Genomic DNA, 18,943 nt, shown 5'->3' on the forward strand with positions numbered 1-18,943 from the left:
GGGGCACCGGTTGAGAGAGTGAACAGTTTCAAGTACCTCGGAGCCCACATATCCGAGGACTTGACATGGACCACACACATTGACAGTGTTGTGAAGAAGGCACGACAACGCCTCTACTTCCTCAGGCGCCTAAGGAAGTTCCAAGTCAGTCAGAAGATCCTTAGGAACTTCTACTCATGTACAATAGAGAGCATCCTGACCGGCAACATCACCTCCTGGTTTGGGAATAGCACTGCACAAGACCGTAGGAGACTACAAAGAGTGACACGTTCAGCCGAACGCACAATTGGAGGGGGGCTTCCCACCCTCCAGAACATTTACATCAAGCGGTGCAAGGGGAAGGCTAAGAGAATTATTAAGGACTCGAGCCACCCGAACAACTGCCTCTTTGAACTGCTGCGGTCAGGCAAGCGATACCGGAGTCTTAAGGCGAGCACAGAAAGACTCAGAAGAAGCTTCTATCCCCAGGCCATCAGGCTGCTAAACGAACAATAATCGCTAAACGAACAATAATCACTATGCAACAACCATCAAATGCACACAGCACACACACCCACACGCACACACTCACTCAAACAAACAACACACTGCAGCACCCACTCTCCACACTTTAGATCACACAAACACACTTACACTTTATATTTATTGATAAAGGATTTGCACTACAACTCGTACACCTACTGTGAATTGTACCTAAATTGCACCTCGTCCCATTTCTCCATTTCTGCCTTGCACTATATAGTATTGTATATTAGTACACTGCACAGTATTGTATATTGTATGGTAACTACGTCTATTCTGCATCGAACATTGTACATATGTCTAAACTGAACACTGTGACCTCTTTTTTTACTTCTAATTTTACTATGTTTTTATTTCATACTTATCTTGTCTTGCACAGTCTCTGGAGCGCAACAGTAAGAAGCATTTTGTACAAAAGTATTCTGTACTTCTGTATGACAACTATTAAAGAAACTTGAAACCATGGATATAACAATGGATAGCATTTGAACTGTTGTTGTTGCTGCCCTCTGGTGGTAAAAAGGAGAACATGAAAGTCAATGGAGAACGCTGGAAATAAATTCCCCAAGAATACACACACACAGACACACACACGAACGCACGGAGGCACGCACGCACGCACTCACCCACACACACACAGACGCTACTGAATGTCCGCCTACCACACACAAAAATAATCTTCCTGGCCCAGACTGAGTCTGTTGCTCCAATAGCGACCTTAAACAGAGACATGGACTCAGTTAAACGTTACGCTGCGTTCAGACTGTAGTAGAAGAGTCTTAAACAGAGACGTGAACTCAGTTAAACGTTACGCTGCGTTCAGACTGCAGTAGAAGAGTCTTAAACAGAGACGTGAACTCAGTTAAACGTTATGCTGCGTTCAGACTGCCGTAGAAGAGTGTTAAACAGAGACGTAAACTCAGTTAAACGTTATGCTGCGTTCAGACTGCAGTAGAAGAGTCTTAAACAGAGACGTGAACTCAGTTAAACGTTACGCTGTGTTCAGACTGCAGTAGAAGTCTTAAACAGAGACATGGACTCAGTTAAACGTTACGCTGCGTTCAGACTGCAGTAGAAGAGTCTTAAACAGAGACGTGAACTCAGTTAAACGTTATGCTGCGTTCAGACTGCAGTAGAAGAGTCTTAAACAGAGACGTGAACTCAGTTAAACGTTACGCTGCGTTCAGACTGCAGTAGAAGAGTCTTAAACAGAGACGTGAACTCAGTTAAACGTTACGCTGCGTTCAGACTGCAGTAGAAGAGTCTTAAACAGAGACGTGAACTCAGTTAAACGTTACGCTGCGTTCAGACTGCAGTAGAAGAGTCTTAAACAGAGACGTGAACTCAGTTAAACGTTACGCTGCGTTCAGACTGCAGTAGAAGAGTCTTAAAGGAAAACTCCAATATTTTGGGAAATTAGCTTATTTAACATCTTCCCTGGAGTTAGACAAGAAGATACATACCTTTTTCGTCTCTCTGCATGCATTGGGCTTAGGGAACGCCTGGACCGTTAGCCTAGCTTAGCTTCATCACTGGAAGTGGGGCAGACATTTAGCCTAGTTCACTAGTCAGGAAATATACTCCAAATACAACTCCCAAACGTTCCTGTAAACATGTTGTGACCTGTGTATTTACCACATCTCCCAGTCACACAAGTCACACAAGTCTGCAAGTCACACGAGTCCCAGTCACACAAGTCTCCCAGTCACACAAGTCTCCCAGACACACAAGTCTCCCAGACACATGAGTCTCCCAGTCACACAAGTCTCCAAGTCACACAAGTCACACGAGTCTCCCAGTCACACAAGTCTCCCAGACACACAAGTCTCCCAGTCACATGAGTCTCCCAGTCACACAAGTCTCCCAGTCACACAAATCTCCCAGTCACACAAGTCTCCAAGTCACTTGTGTGACTGGGAGACTCATGTGACTTGTGTGACTGGGAGACTCATGTGACTTGGAGACTTGTGTGTCTGGGAGACTTGTGTGACTGGGAGACTTGTGTGACTGGGAGACTTGTGTGACTTGGAGACTTGTGTGACTGGGAGACTTGTGTGACTGGGAGACTTGTGTGACTTGGAGACTTGTGTGACTTGTGTGACTGGGAGACTCGTGTGACTTGGAGACATGTGTGACTGGGAGACTTGTGTGACTGGGAGACTCATGTGACTCTGAGACTTGTGTGACTGGGAGACTTGTGTGACTGGGAGACTTGTGTGACTTGGAGACTTGTGTGACTGGGAGACTCGTGTGACTGGGAGACTCGTGTGACTGGGAGACTTGTGTGACTTGTGTGACTTGGAGACTTGTGGGACTGGGAGACTTGTGTGACTGGGAGACTTGTGTGACTTGTGTGACTTGGAGACTTATGTGACTTGGAGACTTGTGTGTCTGGGAGACTTGTGTGACTGGGAGACTTGTGTGACTGGGAGACTTGTGTGACTTGTGTGACTGGGAGACTCGTGTGACTTGGAGACATGTGTGACTGGGAGACTTGTGTGACTGGGAGACTCATGTGACTCTGAGACTTGTGTGACTGGGAGACTTGTGTGACTGGGAGACTTGTGTGACTTGGAGACTTGTGTGACTGGGAGACTCGTGTGACTGGGAGACTCGTGTGACTGGGAGACTTGTGTGACTTGTGTGACTTGGAGACTTGTGGGACTGGGAGACTTGTGTGACTGGGAGACTCGTGTGACTTGTGTGACTTGGAGACTTGTGTGACTAAGAGACTCATGTGACTTGTGTGACTTGGAGACTTGTGTGACTGGGAGACTTGTGTGACTGGGAGATTTGTGTGACTTGTGTGACTTGAAGACTTGTGTGACTGGGAGACTTGTGTGACTGGGAGTCTCGTGTGACTGGGAGACTCGTGTGACTTGTGTGACTTGGAGACTTGTGTGACTGGGAGACTTGTGTGACTGGGAGACTTGTGTGACTTGTGTGACTTGGAGACTTGTGTGACTGGGAGACTCGTGTGACTTGTGTGACTTGGAGACTTGTGTGACTGGGAGACTTGTGTGACTGGGAGACTTGTGTGACTGGGAGACTTGTGTGACTGGGAGACTCGTGTGACTTGTGTGACTTGGAGACTTGTGTGACTGGGAGACTTGTGTGACTGGGAGACTTGTGTGACTTGGAGACTTGTGTGACTGGGAGACTTGTGTGACTGGGAGACTTGTGTGACTTGGAGACTTGTGTGACTGGGAGACTCATGTGACTGGGACTCATGTGACTTTGAGACTTGTGTGACTGGGAGACTTGTGTGACTGGGAGACTTGTGTGACTTGGAGACTTGTGTGACTTGGAGACTCGTGTGACTGGGAGACTCATGTGACTGGGAGACTTGTGTGTCTGGGAGACTTGTGTGACTGGGAGACTTGTGTGACTGGGAGACTCGTGTGACTTGTGTGACTGGGAGACTCGTGTGACTTGTGTGACTGGGAGACGTGGTAAATACACAGGTCACAACATGTTTACAGGAACGTTTGGGAGTTGTATTTTGATTGTGTTTGGAGTACATTTCCTGACTGTAGTGAACTAGGCTAGATGTCTGCCCCACTTCCAGTGATGAAGCTAAGCTAGGCTAACAGTCCAGGCGTTCCCTAAGCCCAATGCATGTAGAGAGACGAAAAAGGTATGTATCTTCTTGTCTAACTCCAGGGAAGATGTTAAATAAGCTAATTTCCCAAAATGTTGGAGTTTTCCTTTAAACAGAGACGTAAACTCAGTTAAACGTTACACTGCGTTCAGACTGCAGTAGAAGAGTCTTAAACAGAGACGTAAACTCAGTTAAACGTTACGCTGCGTGCAGACTGCAGTAGAAGAGTCCTAAACAGAGATGTAGTAGTAGTAGTTAATTTTTTCAGTCATCATCTCACACAATACAATATACACCATCATTTATCAATATTTTATTTTTACAGTGACTTAAAAGGTACAGACTGAAGCATAGTGCTTATATGTGCCTGTCCTATATTCTTACCAAAAAATTTAAAAAATGTGACTCTAAAACAGTATTCTAAAGAAAAGAAAGCAAGCAAAACAGTATTATTCACCCTTGTAGTTTTCAAAATTAGCTTTACAAAAAAAATACAAAAATGTAGATTCCAAAACAGTATTCTAAAAGAAAAAATGCAAACAAAACAGTGTTATTCACCCTTGTAGTTTTCAAAAATATCTTTACAAACCTTTTTCTTAAAAACCAAAATGGTATTACTCATTCTTAACTGTATCAGCATTGTTCCACAAGTTAACCCCAATAATAGAAATACACCTCCTTTTAATCCCTTTCTTAGCTTTTTTTTAACAGTAAATTTACAAATATCTCTCGAATCATATTTTCTTTCATGTATTGAAAAAAACCTTTGCACCCCATCTGGGAGTAACTTTGCTTTAGCTCTGTACATTATTTGCATAGTATTATAGTAAACCAAATCATTACATTTCATAATATGAGACTTTATAAACAATGGATTTGTGTGTTCATAGTAACCAGCCTTGAAAAGGTTCCGAGTGGCCCGCTTTTGCAGTACGACTATTGGATTTACTGTATTTTTAAATGTCGACCCCCATACTTCCACACAGTAAGAAATGTAAGGAAGTATACGTGAGCAGTAAATGATGTGCAAGGCTTTGTAGTTTAATATATCCTTACATTTATACAATATTGCTACTGGCTTAGATATTTTTCCTTGAATATAGTTAATATGTTGTTTCCATGTTAATTTCTGGTCAATAACTACCCCTAAACATTTGATCTCAGAAACTCTTTCTATTTTTACATCACATATTTTTAACTCTATCTCCCCCTCTATTTCTTTTCGATTACCAAAAACCATACATTTAGTTTTCTTAATATTGAGAGACAATTTATTAACATCAAACCAAGTTTTGAGAGTTTCAAGCTCTCTTTCAATATCAAACAAAAGTTCCTTTAAATTACTTCCTGAGCAATATAAATGTGTAAACTCAGTAAACTCAGTTAAACGTTACGCTGCGTTCAGACTGCAATAGAAGAGTCTTAAACAGAGACGTTAACTCAGTTAAATGTTATGCTGCGTTCAGACTGCAGTAGAATAGTCTTAAACAGAGACGTGAACTCAGTTAAACGTTATGCTGTGTTCAGACTGCAGTAGAAGAGTCTTAAACAGAGACGTAAACTCAGTTAAACGTTATGCTGCGTTCAGACTGCAGTAGAAGTCTTAAACAGAGACGTGAACTCAGTTAAACATTACGCTGCGTTCAGACTGCAGTAGAAGAGTCTTAAACAGAGACGTAATTAATTAATATATTACCTTCCACCTTCTGGCCAATGGAGAGTCCAGCCCATTCCCTCTACAGAGTGAGAGAGAGAGAGAGAGAGAGAGAGAGAGAGAGAGAGAGAGAGAGAGAGAGAGAGAGAGAGAGAGAGAGAGAGAGAGAGGTGTTACAGAGAACAGTGCCAACAGTTTGTAATCTATCAATGTGTGTGCTGTGAGTCTGTACAGTATATGTGCATTTAGTTCATGCATGATTGCGTGTGTGCGTGTGTGTGTGTGTGTGTGTGTGTGTGTGTGTGTGTGTGTGTGTGTGTGTGTGTGTGTGTGTGTGTGTGTGTGTGTGTGTGTGTGTGTTTACCTGATGCTTACTGAAGGCGATAGTACCAGGGACCACAGTGTGGTGGCTCTTGGTGGTAAACACAAACTTGTGGTTGGGCGTGGTGTTCACCGTCACGTGTCTACCGAGAGAGGAGAGGAAGAGAGAGAGAGAGTGAGAGAGTTAGAGCGGGAGAGACACAAACCTGACAACACCACTAATCAGACTCAATATAATTACTACATGGTTAAAACAAAACTACATCACCTATTGGCGAACACAAACAAAAGCACATAGCAAAATGCGGTGCTATCTGGCTCTAAATGGACAGTACACCATACAGTAGCAGATTATTTGAACATGGTGACTGATCAACAACCAAAAAGAACCGTGACAAAGTACAGACTGAGTAGCACTGCCTTGCTATTGAAAATTACAGACTGAGTAGCACTGCCTTGCTATTGAAAAGTGCAGACTGAGTAGTACTGCCTTGCTATTGAAAAGTGCAGACTGAGTAGCACAGCCTTGCTATTGAAAAGTACAGACTGAGTAGCACTGCCTTGCTATTGAAAACTACAGACTGCTGTTGAAAATGAGACACAGTAGAGTACTGTACTGTATTTGTAAATCTGGTATGTCATAAATGTATAGATGTAGCAGTACTGTCTATCTGTATGTCATGTATGTCATATGGTATGATGAATTGAAAATGGGGGACCCTGATTTAAACAAGACGAAAGTCTTTCTCTGGTCTGCATCCCCTTAACAATTGTGTGTATTGAGCTGTACTGTATTGTACCCATTCTGCAATCTGTTAATACAATTTCCAATCAATCAATCAAAACACAGGAACACCTTCCTGCAGAGCAAAGGCTGTGCTGTCATTGCTGTCAGTGAGCCTGAAACAGAGATACACTTCCTCACCAAATGTGAGAAGTATAAACATCTTAGACACAAATTTAATTAATAACTAAAGGTTTTCTTTAGATGAAGAAAAACTAGCAGTCCTAATAGGGGAGGACTCAACATGCTGTGAGCTAGCAGCAGTCTGTGTTGATGCCTGCCTGACACACGTTGATGCTGTTATATTTGATGATAGTTATTTAATTTTATTATTAACAATAAAAAATAATTGTGACTATCCATGTTCTACTTCTATCTACTTTATGTTCTACTATTTACTATCTGTTTCCTAATTACTAAGGACTAAGTTCTGCTTCCATGATATCTGAGAAAGAATGTGCCAGTGGCCACTGATGCAGGACACAATGCATGAGTCATAGATTTCTAAGATGGCTGCCAGTGTATTCTATTTAGTAAATACATAAAAAAAAACATTTAGGCGTTTAGACTGATATTAAATTCTTTATGGGCACAATATGTTTTGGCATTTAGTCTAAATGTGAAGTGTTTTTAGAGTGATTGTGATCTAATATTTATAATGCTATAAGAACTTGACTGATTAGAGGCGTTCAGCTAGCTGTACACTAGTATATATTGTCGAATACCGCTTACTCAGCGGTTTTTACCCTTTTTTTTTCTCATGACCCAAAACATTTGACAGACTATTGGATTTGCTAAACTTGTAACATGTTTTCTGTTCGTCCATTGGGGGGTTTCCTCAATTCATAAACACACAGACAATTGTACTTATTCTATTTACTATTGTATTCTTGCACAATCGAAGTGGGCATGGCCAACCGCATTTCACTGTATGCCCTGGAATGTATGTGATAAATAAACCTCTTGAATCTTGAATCTTGAAAACAATTATGTAATGACAGTATAATAATGACCTCCAGTCCAGAATGCTAATAGCACACTGCTGCTGAGTCCGACTATAGTGTTAATATATCAGAGAAATCCTAAGGATTTCTTCTGGGGTGACATCATTGACTCACTGAAACAAATATTGACACTACGGTTACACTGTTTGAGGACCTAAATATTACAGTTCACTTGAAGATATGTCATGTGATGGATATAGTGCCACTCCCGTTGCCAGGTCACTCCCATTGCCACGCCCCTTTTGAAATGCCCCTAAAATTACTTCAGTACAAATGTCAGCAGAACTGCAAGTGTTGCCATAGCAATATGGTCAATAAATGCTCGACAACAGTCCTTTATTGTCCACAGCAGTCATTCGGAAATAACGGACCGCAGAATGCGTTAATTAACCGATCAGAATTGAGTATTCAACGAAGTCGCGTTGATTTGATTTGATTTGATGAGATGATGGGTGAAGATTGCACTTTCGGGACAAGCTCTTGTTTTCACTGTGCCAACAGACAACCTCCGTAAATCCCTGAAAAGCAAATCAATCCATTTCCAAGATCAGCATGACCCCAATTACATCACACACACATCAAATCACTGAGTTTAGGACGGATGAATAAACGGGTGGGTGGATGGAAGGAGGGAAAGAGGGGGGATGAATGGATGGAAAGATCAATTGAGAGTAAACTCTCATGTCCAATGATGTCGAGAAAATGAAGCACACAATAAATGTGAAAATATAAACAAGAAAGTGAATCAATACAACAATTAAAAACAACTGGGGTGAAATGGTCGGTCAATAAGGATTTAAATTGGCCAAAGGATACTAATGTATTGAGTGTTAAGGTGCGTTGCAGGACGTTCTGTGTGTCGGGGGCACAGACGATAAAAGCAGATTTCCCAAGTTCAATGCAAACTCTGGTGGGTTTGGATGCATGAACCAACAGACAGAGACACGGATGGATTGATGGATGGATGGATGGATGGATGGATGGAAGGAGAGAAAGCGGGAGAGAGGAATGGATGGATGATGAAAAGGTGTATGAGTGCATATGTGTATGGATGAGACAGACGTGCAGACAGATTTCATATCTTAGTGGCAGATGGATATGGATGGATTGATGGATGAATGAAAGAAAGGATGAATGAATGGATGGATGGATGGATGGATGGATGGATGGATGGATGGATGGATGGATGGATGGATGGATGGATGGATGGATGGATGGATGGATGGATGGATGGATGGATGGATGGATGGATGGATGGATGGATGGATGGATGGATGGATGGATGGATGGAGGTGTGGGCTGTAAATGGCCTAAAATGTATATCACAGTATATTTAGAATTTTGGACGGTAACGGTATATATCACAGTATAATTGTTTTTCTTATAATAATAATAATAATAATAATAATAATAATAATAATAATAATAATAATAATAATAATAATAATAATAATAATAATAATAATAATGATGATGATGATGATGATGATGATGATGATGATGATGATGATGATGATAATAATAAATGCTTTTATAAAGGGATTTTAAATATTTCAGCTAATGAAGTGAAACGTTTATTATCGTCAACTATTCAGTTCGTTTTTATAGTGTAACGTTTAGCTACTTCAGCTAGATCTTTGAAGTAGAGAGAGAGAGAAACAGAGAGAGAAAGAGAGAGAGTCTTCAGCAGCCCCTCCCATTCCTCACTGTTTGAACTGGAGCACATTATACAGTAACTATCTTGCAAATATGAAACTACTGTAACTACGCCCAGAGGATTGCTCCGCTATGAGCTCCAGGATTAGTTTAATTGTTTTGGGACCAGCTTAGTTGACATTAGCAGCTAACATTAGTTTAGGTCATTGAACGGTCAGTTTGTAGGATATAATATTTACTCACACATGAGCTCCTAAATATTCTTTTCAGATTCAAACACATCTACTTAAGTCGCAAATGCAAGTGAAACACTCACACTGTCTTAACCCTTTCACTACCACACTACCAAAGGGGTAACCCTTTCACTGTGACAATACAGAAGGTTAACCCTTTCACTGCCACACGACAAAGGGTTAACCATTTCACACTACAGAAGGTTAACCTTTCAGTGAAAGGGACCTTCTGTAGTGTGATAGTGAAAGGGTTTGTTAAACTGTTTGTATAGGCTCCATGTCCACGTCCATGTATTTTATATTTTATTTTATTATTATTAATAATTTTTTGATTTGATTTGAAATCTTTATTTCGAACATGCAATGAATACAAACAAACAATAACAAAAGCAAAACACAACTCAATCTACATGTTCGAAAAGGAGTAGGAAGAAGTATACTTATTTAATCCTACCCCTTTTCCACTACTCAAATGAGTGTACTATTTTACAACATAAAAAAGAAAAAGAAAACAAAAATATACATATATATATATGCAAAACAAAAAAGCAAAAAATATATATGTAAAACATGAAAGAAATAAAATAAAAATGTAAACACCCGTGAATATCAAGTCCCTTCCTCATCCCTGTACCTTGTGAACATCATTTCCTTATACATCAGTTTGAATTGTCTCATGTTTGGACATTGCTTTAGCACCACATTCAGACTGTTCCACAGTTTCACTCCACATATCGAGATGCAGTGTCTTCTCATGGTAGTGCGTACATTTAGCACTTTTAAATTGTGTGAGGATTCGCCTGTTCCCTGGACCTTTGTTCCCTGTCTCCTCACCTCACCAGCCCCCACCTTTGGACTTTCCCTGTCTACTCTCATCAACAGCCCCCACCCTTGCGATGTTTTACTCTCCTCTACTCTTCACCAGCCCCCACCCTTGGACTACCTTTCACAGCTGTCTTAGTTTATGATTAGCGCCCCAGAGGGCTTTAAATACCTGGACCTCCCCTCCAGTCCTGGTCGGGTCGTTCTGTATGCTGGTTCTGTGTTCTGGACTCTGTATCTTTATCTGTGTTCAGTGTTCATGGAGTCCTGGACGTTACCATCACCTGCCGCGTCTCCGGCGTGAGACGACGTGCCAGCCATCACCACCTGTCGCCGTTTGCCTGGAGTGGGACACCGTCTGCGCTCTCTAATTCTCTACGGGAGGTTCTCCAGTGTTCCCACTCCAGACGTCAAGCCGGCGCGCATCGCTTCCTAGTTCCACGGGAGGATGCGTCTCTTCGCCCCGGTCCCCTGGGACCCCGGTGTTCTGCGCTGGCCGTCTGCAGCATCCGAGGGGGATCTCCGTGCCAGGCCTGGAGTGCGTCAAGCCGGCGCGCTCCCACTCCAGACGTCAAGCCGGCGCGCTCCCACTCCAGATGTCAAGCCGGCGCGCATCGCTTCCTAGTTCCACGGGAGGATGCGTCTCTTCGCCCCGGTTCCCTGGGACCCCGGTGTTCTGCGCTGCCCGTCTGCAGCTTCCGAGGAGGATCTCCGTGCCAGGCCTCCGCCGTCGGAACCCTGCCATCCCTGTAAGCAGCTCTGGCCCTCGCCCTGTCCAAGGCCTTAACCCTGTTCTCTGTCCCTGTATCCAGCCCGCCTCCCCGGGCCTCTGTCCCTGTCCCCCTCTCCAGTGCCCCTGGTCCTGGTCCTTGACATTCAGCCCTGGCCCTGTCCCTTAGCCTTAGTCCCTTAGCCTGTTCGCCTCTTAAAGGCATAGTGCCACATTTTCCATATTCTTTGATCCTTGTGTTTTTTGTGTTCTCCCTTAAAGGGACTGTGCCGCTTTTTGTTATTTAAGAAATAAATGCCCTGTTTTGGCTTACTCTCATACCTGTCTTGTGTTGTGCGATTGGGGTCGGTTACAAACCATAACAAATTGTGTTCTCCCCTCAGATTATAACCCCCCTCCCTATCAAAGAACAATTCTTGAATGTTTCTTGGAAGTGCATGACTTTTTGCTTTATACATTAATTGTGCCGTTTTAAATTCCACAAGATAATTTAACTTCAATGTCTTTGACTCCAAAAACAATATGTTAGTGTGATCACGATAACCTGCAATGTGAACTATCCTTATGGCCCTTTTTTGGAGTATAAAAAGTGGTTGTAGTGTAGACTTATAATTGTTTCCCCAGACTTCAGCACAGTAATTTAAATATGGTAAAACTAGTGAACAGTAGAGAATGTAGCATTAATAATTATTTTTTAACTATTTTAATAGGAATGGGAGGGGCTTCTGGAGACTATTTCTCTCTCTTTCTCTCTCTCTTTCTCTCTCTCTTTCGCTCTCTCTCTACTTCAATGATCTGTAGCACTTTGGGATCCTAGTGAACGAAAAGTGCATTACAAATACAATTTATTATTATTATTATTATTATTATTATTATTATTATTATTATTATTATTATTATTATTATTATTATTATTATTATTATTATTATTATTATTATTATTATTATTATTATTATTATTATTATTATTATTATTATTATTATTATTATTATTATTATTATTATTATTATTATTATTATTATTATTATTATTTTACATTAAAAGATATTTGTTTATTTGTTTATTTATGGATCCCCATTAGTCTACATCCATGGGTGAAAGACTATTCTTCCTGGGGTCCTAACACACAACATACAACATTACAGTACATTACATTACAGTAACAAAAAACAATAACAATTAAAATGGATGGAATCAAATCTCTACCGTGGCACGGATTTCCACCACCCACCCCTAGATGGACGGATGGATAAATAACTGAATAGATGGACAGATAACAGATGATAACAACAACTCACTCTCCGGACTGCAGGTCCTTCTCGCTCACCACGGCGGTGTTCGTCAGCGAGAGCTTGCCCTTCGGCAACCGTGCCACTTGCATGGTCTGCAGAGGAGAAGAAGAGAGCAGGATGAGACAGAGACACATTTAAAATATATCTTCCAAAGTCATCTTCTCAGAGGGACTTATAATAGAGACACTGGGTCTAATCTTCACAGGGAGTGATGATCATCTTTGAGTCCTTCAAACTTGCTCATTGAGTACTTAATTTACGGTATCTGTACCAGTGGTACAGATACTCACTACATCTTTATCATTGAATCGTTTGAATATTACTGTAATCTAAAGTCACCACGGCTAAGCATGATACTGCCCTGTTATTGTGACAATACAAAAAAAGCATCACACAAGCCTTTTCATGTGTGACTTTCTATCACACAGGTCATCTGTTATTTGTGTGATGTGGGCTATTCTGTGCTTCCTCAGTCCATCACACTGAATAAAACATTCTGAAGCTGTTGTCAGCAAGAGACAGTTGTCAGCGAGAGACAGTTGTCAGCGAGAGAGACAGTTGTCAGCGAGAGACAGTTGTCAGCGAGAGACTGTTGTCAGCGAGAGACAGTTGTCAGCGAGAGACAGTTGTCAGCGAGAGACAGTTGTCAGCGAGAGACAGTTGTCTGCGTGGTAGAGAGATGACAGAGAAACTGATATGTTATTCTATAGTTTATTATTAAACTGAGCCAACCCCCACGATTTAAATGATGGTTCTTTCAGTTGGTTCGTTGTGGGTACACTGAAAGCATGCATGTGCTGTACACGGCAAAAATAATCCCCATCTTATAGCTCTGCTATGTAGTTTTGGGAATACATGTTTTATTTATTTTATTTAAAAATGTTCTTCAAAACACAAACAAAAGCAAGATTAAATACACACACACACGCACACATACAGTACATATTAGGGCTGGGTGATTAATTTAATTTAAATTTAGATTGTGATTTTGCCTTCCCACGATCATGAATGCTATATGTTCTGTTGCTCTCATTTGTCTGTTTTTGTTGTAAATGCAGCGCACCCTTCCTTCACAGCGGTGCGCTCTGCCCTCCCCCCTAGCTCGTGTTGAGAGGGAGGAGGGAGCATCTGGTTACTTGTAGAAGATGACAGAAAGGCAGCCTTTGGTCGAAAAGAAAAGTCAAACAAAGTTGTCGTCATAGATGTTCTCAAATCAACGAGTAATCGTGTTTAATAATTGTGATTTTATGTATGTATAATACATACATAAATAATACATACATATAGTACATACATACATCATGTAATCGTGCCCAAGGTCAGACCAAAAGGAAATCAGAGAAATGAGCCAGCATCCACCCAAGCAGGGGCCTCTCTCCCTAGCCCAAGCACACCCCACCTGCCAGGCGTCAGACAGCACACCCCCACCTGCCAGGCGTCAGACAGCACACCCCCACCTGCCAGGCGTCAGACAACACACCCCCACCTGCCAGGCGTCAGACAGCACAGCCACAAGTAGAACCAGCAATAGCCGGTGTGTGGGCCAGTGTGTGGGCCAATGTGTGAGTCGTGTGTGAGTCGGTGTGTGGGCCACTAATGTGGGCCGGTGTGTGGGCCGGTGTGTGGGCCGGTGTGTGGGCCAGTGTGTGGGCCAGTGTGTGAGTCGGTGTGTGGGCCACTAATGTGGGCCGGTGTGTCGGTGTGTGGGCCACTAATGTGGGCCGGTGTGTGGGCCGGTGTGTGGGCCAGTGTGTGGGCCAGTGTGTGAGTCGGTGTGTGGGCCACTAATGTGGGCCGGTGTGTCTGTGTGTGGGCCAGTGTGTGAGTCGGTGTGTGGGCCACTAATGTGGGCCGGTGTGTGGGCTGGTGTGTGGGCCAGTGTGTGAGTCGGTGTGTGGGCCAGTAATGTGCGCCGGTGTTTGGGCCAGTGTGTGAGTCGGTGTGTGTGTGTGTGGGCCAGTGTGTGAGTCGGTGTCTGGGCCACTAATGTGGGCCAGTGTGTGGGCTGGTGTGTGGGCCAGTGTGTGAGTCGGTGTGTGGGCCACTAATGTGAGCCGGTATGTGGCCCAGTATGTGGGCCGGTGTGTGGGCCGGTGTGTGGGCCGGCAGTGGCGCCGGCAGGATTAAATTCCATAGTATGCATGCTTGCTCGCACAGAAACAGTCTGTCCAGATGATGTAGCCTACACAGCTCCCTACTACAGATACACTACCCAGAGCGCAACGACACACAGGTGACAATAGTGTGTGTGCGTGGGCCGGAGTGACTCTGAACGTCTCAGGCTGAATTTGTGAAACACAGACAATTTGAATAAAGTGATTCATCTGATTAAATTAGTCTTTTTTCTTTTATTAAATCAACTTTCCAGCCCCCTGTCAACTGTAAAATGATGTCAACTGTCAACCTGAATTAACATTCAGTATTCAATATTGTCTGATTCAATATTAACATTCGGTATTCAAGTAGAACAGCTAGCTAGCCGTTGTGGACACTCACCTTTCCACAGCAAAACGGTAGGCAAGGCACCTTGGTTGAGAAATGCAGGCTTCAATCTATGTTGTTTAGTCTATCTGTTCAGTCCTGTTTGCGTGAATACTTTCCCTAAGGGGGTTACACTTCCGTGTTCGATTTGCGCGGCCTGATTGGCCACTGACGTTTCTCTCAGCGCCCAATCGCGTTACTCCTAACAATCGCGCCTAGCTTTCAGTTCCACAGCCCAAGTCCTTCAGTTCCACAGCCCAAGTCTCTCATCTCTCTAGGGGAACTATTTTACTATTTCTTTCACTATTTGGGCACTTTTACACAATTCCTGTGAGTTTATGGAACACCTCTGTAATTATATATTTTTTTAATTCATTGTTTTGTATTTCTAATCAAGTCCTCAAAAACAGCATTTTTCTACCTCAAGATCTCGAGCCGTTTTGAGGCTGGGCTCCTAAACCACTGTGTGGCCTGGTGGCATCTGCCACATTATCATGCAGCTGAGTCTCTCTGACATCACAAATCATCACATTTTCAGATGACTCAGTTCAGTGAGGGTGAATATTGTGAGAGGAGAATTGGAAGAATGCGCCAATATGAGAATTAGAGACATAGATCATATTAATATAAGTCCACATAGCTAGGAAATAATGTTAAACACTGAAAAAGGCCATTTATAAGATAGTTCCCCTTTAACGTAACTAGCTATTCATATCAATCGACATCACATCAATATAAATAACGTATTGTTTTCATCTCTATATGCTATTCATATCAATCGACATCACATCAATATAAATAACGTATTGTTTTCATCTCTCTATATTAACGTAACTAGCTATTCATATCAATCGACGTCACATCAATATAAATAACGTATTGTTTTCATCTCTATATGCTATTCATATCAATCGACATCACATCAATATAAATAACGTATTGTCTTCATCTCTCTATATTAACGTAACTCGGTAGCAGTATATTGATGCACGCAGTAGCAGTATATTGATGCATGGCGGTAGCAGTATATTGATGCACGGCGGTAGCAGTATATTGATGCACGGCGGTAGTAGTTAGTATATTGATGTGCTAGTTAGTTAGTATATGGATGCATGGCGGTAGCGAGTTAGTTGATAGTTAGTAGTATATTGATGCAGGTAGGTAGCTGATGTGACAGACTTGTGGAACTGAGAGAAGTTCTGAAAGCTAGGCGCGATTGTTAGGAGTTTCTCTTGCTAGGCGCTGAGTGAAACGTCAGTGGCCAATCAGACCGCGCAAACCGAACACGGAAGTGTAACCCCCTTAGGGAAAGTATTCACGCGTCCTGTTCAGTACTGTTCAAAGATGCACAATGAGATCTTCTTCTTCTTCTGATTTTTATTGGCGGTTGGCACTAACGTTTTGGTGCATTACCACCACCTACTGAAACTGAGTGTGGATCTAGATGGATTATGCACATGATAATTACTATTGTCTACTCTATATCCTACCACTCAAACCGGTACTATTTAGAAAATTTAAAATGGCCCTATACCCCACATTACCTGAGCTCAGTCGCAACACTTCTCTCACCTCCAGCTTGATGTGGTCTCTCTTTGAGGATCTGTCTCTCTTGTTTGTATTTACTACACTCCACTAACACATGCTCCACTGTTTTCTGCCTACTACAATACTCACACCTACCAGTCTCATGTTTGCCCATTATCCTACTGTAAGTGTACTATTTAGCCCAGTGTGTCCAAATCTCATTCTTGAAACAATAACTTCTTCCCTCGTACCTCTGCCCACTCTCTCTCATCTCTCATTTTCCCTACTGCCCTCTGGACATTATAAAAATGCCTACCTTTATTTCCTCTATCCCACTCCTCCTGCCACTTCTTTTTCATTTCACATTTAATTATGCTCTTAACTTCTGCCTTGCTGTAACTCACATCCAGATTTATTTCTATTTTATTAGCTGCTTCTTTTGCGAACTTATCCGCCAGTTCGTTCCCCTCCACCCCTTATGTGCTGGCACCCAAATTAATCTCACATCTGATCCTATTCTCCTCACCCTAAAAATCGCCTGTGCTATTTCCAAAATAATATCCTGTCTGGTTTATACTCATTAATGCACTACTTGAATCTGACGCTATTAACACCTTGGCTTGATTGTTTCCACCCAACTCACTTCAACTCACCCGTGTATACAGACAATTTATTACTCACCATCTCCTTTACCAGGATATTTATTTCTGGGCTTATAAATGCAACCCCCAGTATGACATCCTACTGTGACATCACAAATGTTCTATTATGACATCATACTGTGACATCACAAATGTTCTAGAATGTTTGTTATCACAACGGAACATGTTTGAGAGACATTTGAATAATATAAATAATGTTTGGTAAGGCTGTCCCCGAAGCCTGTTTTTGGGATTCAAACTTCGTTAGGGTTCTTCGAATGGACGTTCGAACCTTCGTTTTTAATTAAAAAAGTTAAAAAAATAAAAAATAAAAGTATACGTTTGTTTTAGTTTTTTATATATATATATATCATCAAACTAAATCCTCAATTTGAATAAAGTGATTCAAACTTCGTCAGGGTTTTTCGAACGGATATTCTTTTTATAAATTCTTTATTATTTTTCTTTTTTTATATCCTCAAACTAAATCCTCAATTTGAATAAAGTGATTAATCTGATTAAATTAGTCTGTTTTCTTTTATCATTTTGTTAGTGATGTAATCAAAAATAACACTTGGAACAAAAAAAAACAGATAATATACGATTGGTAAACACTCTGATTAACCAAAACACTTAAAAGAAAACTGGATGGACTTCCGGTTTAGCATGGCGACGGGATAGACGTGTCTAGAGTGGCTCCCGCACAACTTGCAAACTATTTATTTATTTGACAAGCGACATGCTACAATTCACCATCTAAACTTTAAGACTAAAAGACGAATACTGCACTACGTTTCACAACATGACGGGAAGAGCAAAGAAAATTGATAAAACGTCGAAGGCAACTGCTGCTAGCCTCCCAGCTACTGAACTTGCTAGCGGGGCTAAAGACATGCCTGCTTCCCCAGCCAAAGCTACCACGGCGTCAGCCTTGCCCAGCGACTTGGAGAACCTCCGTACTGCCATACTCACCGACACGACGGCAGTGGTCACCTCGCTGCTAGAATCAGCTCTCGCACCGGTGAATGGAACCCTGGAGGCAATAAAATCCACGCTGGATATGCACGGACAACGGATCACCTCCGTCGAATCGGGCTTGTCTGACTACAGCGACAGAGTCGTCGAGGTGGAGGGCGCATATGCTCAACTCAAAACTGATAACGCTCTGCTAGCCGACAAGTTGGATGATCTTGAAAAACGCTCGCGCAGAGCCAACTTGAGAGTGATCGGCATCCCTGAAAAAATGGAAGGCGCGGATCCAATCCAATTCATGACCGAATTGTTTTCGGAGATTTGTGGTGCTAATTTTTTCCCCACACCGCTCATACTGTCTCGCGCCCACAGGCTGGGGAAAGAAAATAAAGCCAGAGGAAACAACCCCAGACCCAGAGCTTTCATCGTACTCTTCCACAACTATCAAGACAAGGAGCGTGTTTTTGGGAAGAGAAGGGAGGATCTGCGGTACCATAGCCACAAGATATCACTCTACCCTGACTTCAGCGTCGAACTGTCCCGAAAGCGCGCGGCTTACAACGACGTGAAAGCCCGACTGTACAAGAAAGACATTCGTTTTGGAATTATGTACCCAGCTCGCCTCCGCGTGGACTTCGAAGACCAAACGTTGTACTTTGATTCTCCCGCATCTGCTCAGACATTCTACAACGCTCATTGGCA

At 42.3% G+C, this 18,943-nt stretch overlaps 1 protein-coding gene across 1 annotated transcript in view; it reads right to left on the minus strand.

Annotated features, from left to right (window-relative positions):
• The window catches only part of LOC311240459 (vesicle-fusing ATPase-like), a gene marked incomplete at both ends in the record, with an annotated part of 78,240 nt that extends 61,447 nt beyond the window's left edge, over positions 1 to 16,793 (minus strand). Inside the window, 4 exons of the mRNA XM_084329039.1 lie at positions 5,820 to 5,859; positions 6,142 to 6,241; positions 12,627 to 12,712; positions 16,785 to 16,793. Coding sequence (XP_084185165.1) covers positions 5,820 to 5,859; positions 6,142 to 6,241; positions 12,627 to 12,712; positions 16,785 to 16,793 — 235 coding nt within the window. The remainder of the gene's footprint in view (positions 1 to 5,819; positions 5,860 to 6,141; positions 6,242 to 12,626; positions 12,713 to 16,784) is intronic.
• Positions 16,794 to 18,943: the final 2,150 nt, after the last annotated feature.

This window comes from Notolepis coatsorum, assembly GCF_963971535.1.
Source record: "Notolepis coatsorum genome assembly, chromosome: 14".
In the NCBI taxonomy this organism is placed as follows: Eukaryota; Metazoa; Chordata; class Actinopteri; order Aulopiformes; family Paralepididae; genus Notolepis; species Notolepis coatsorum.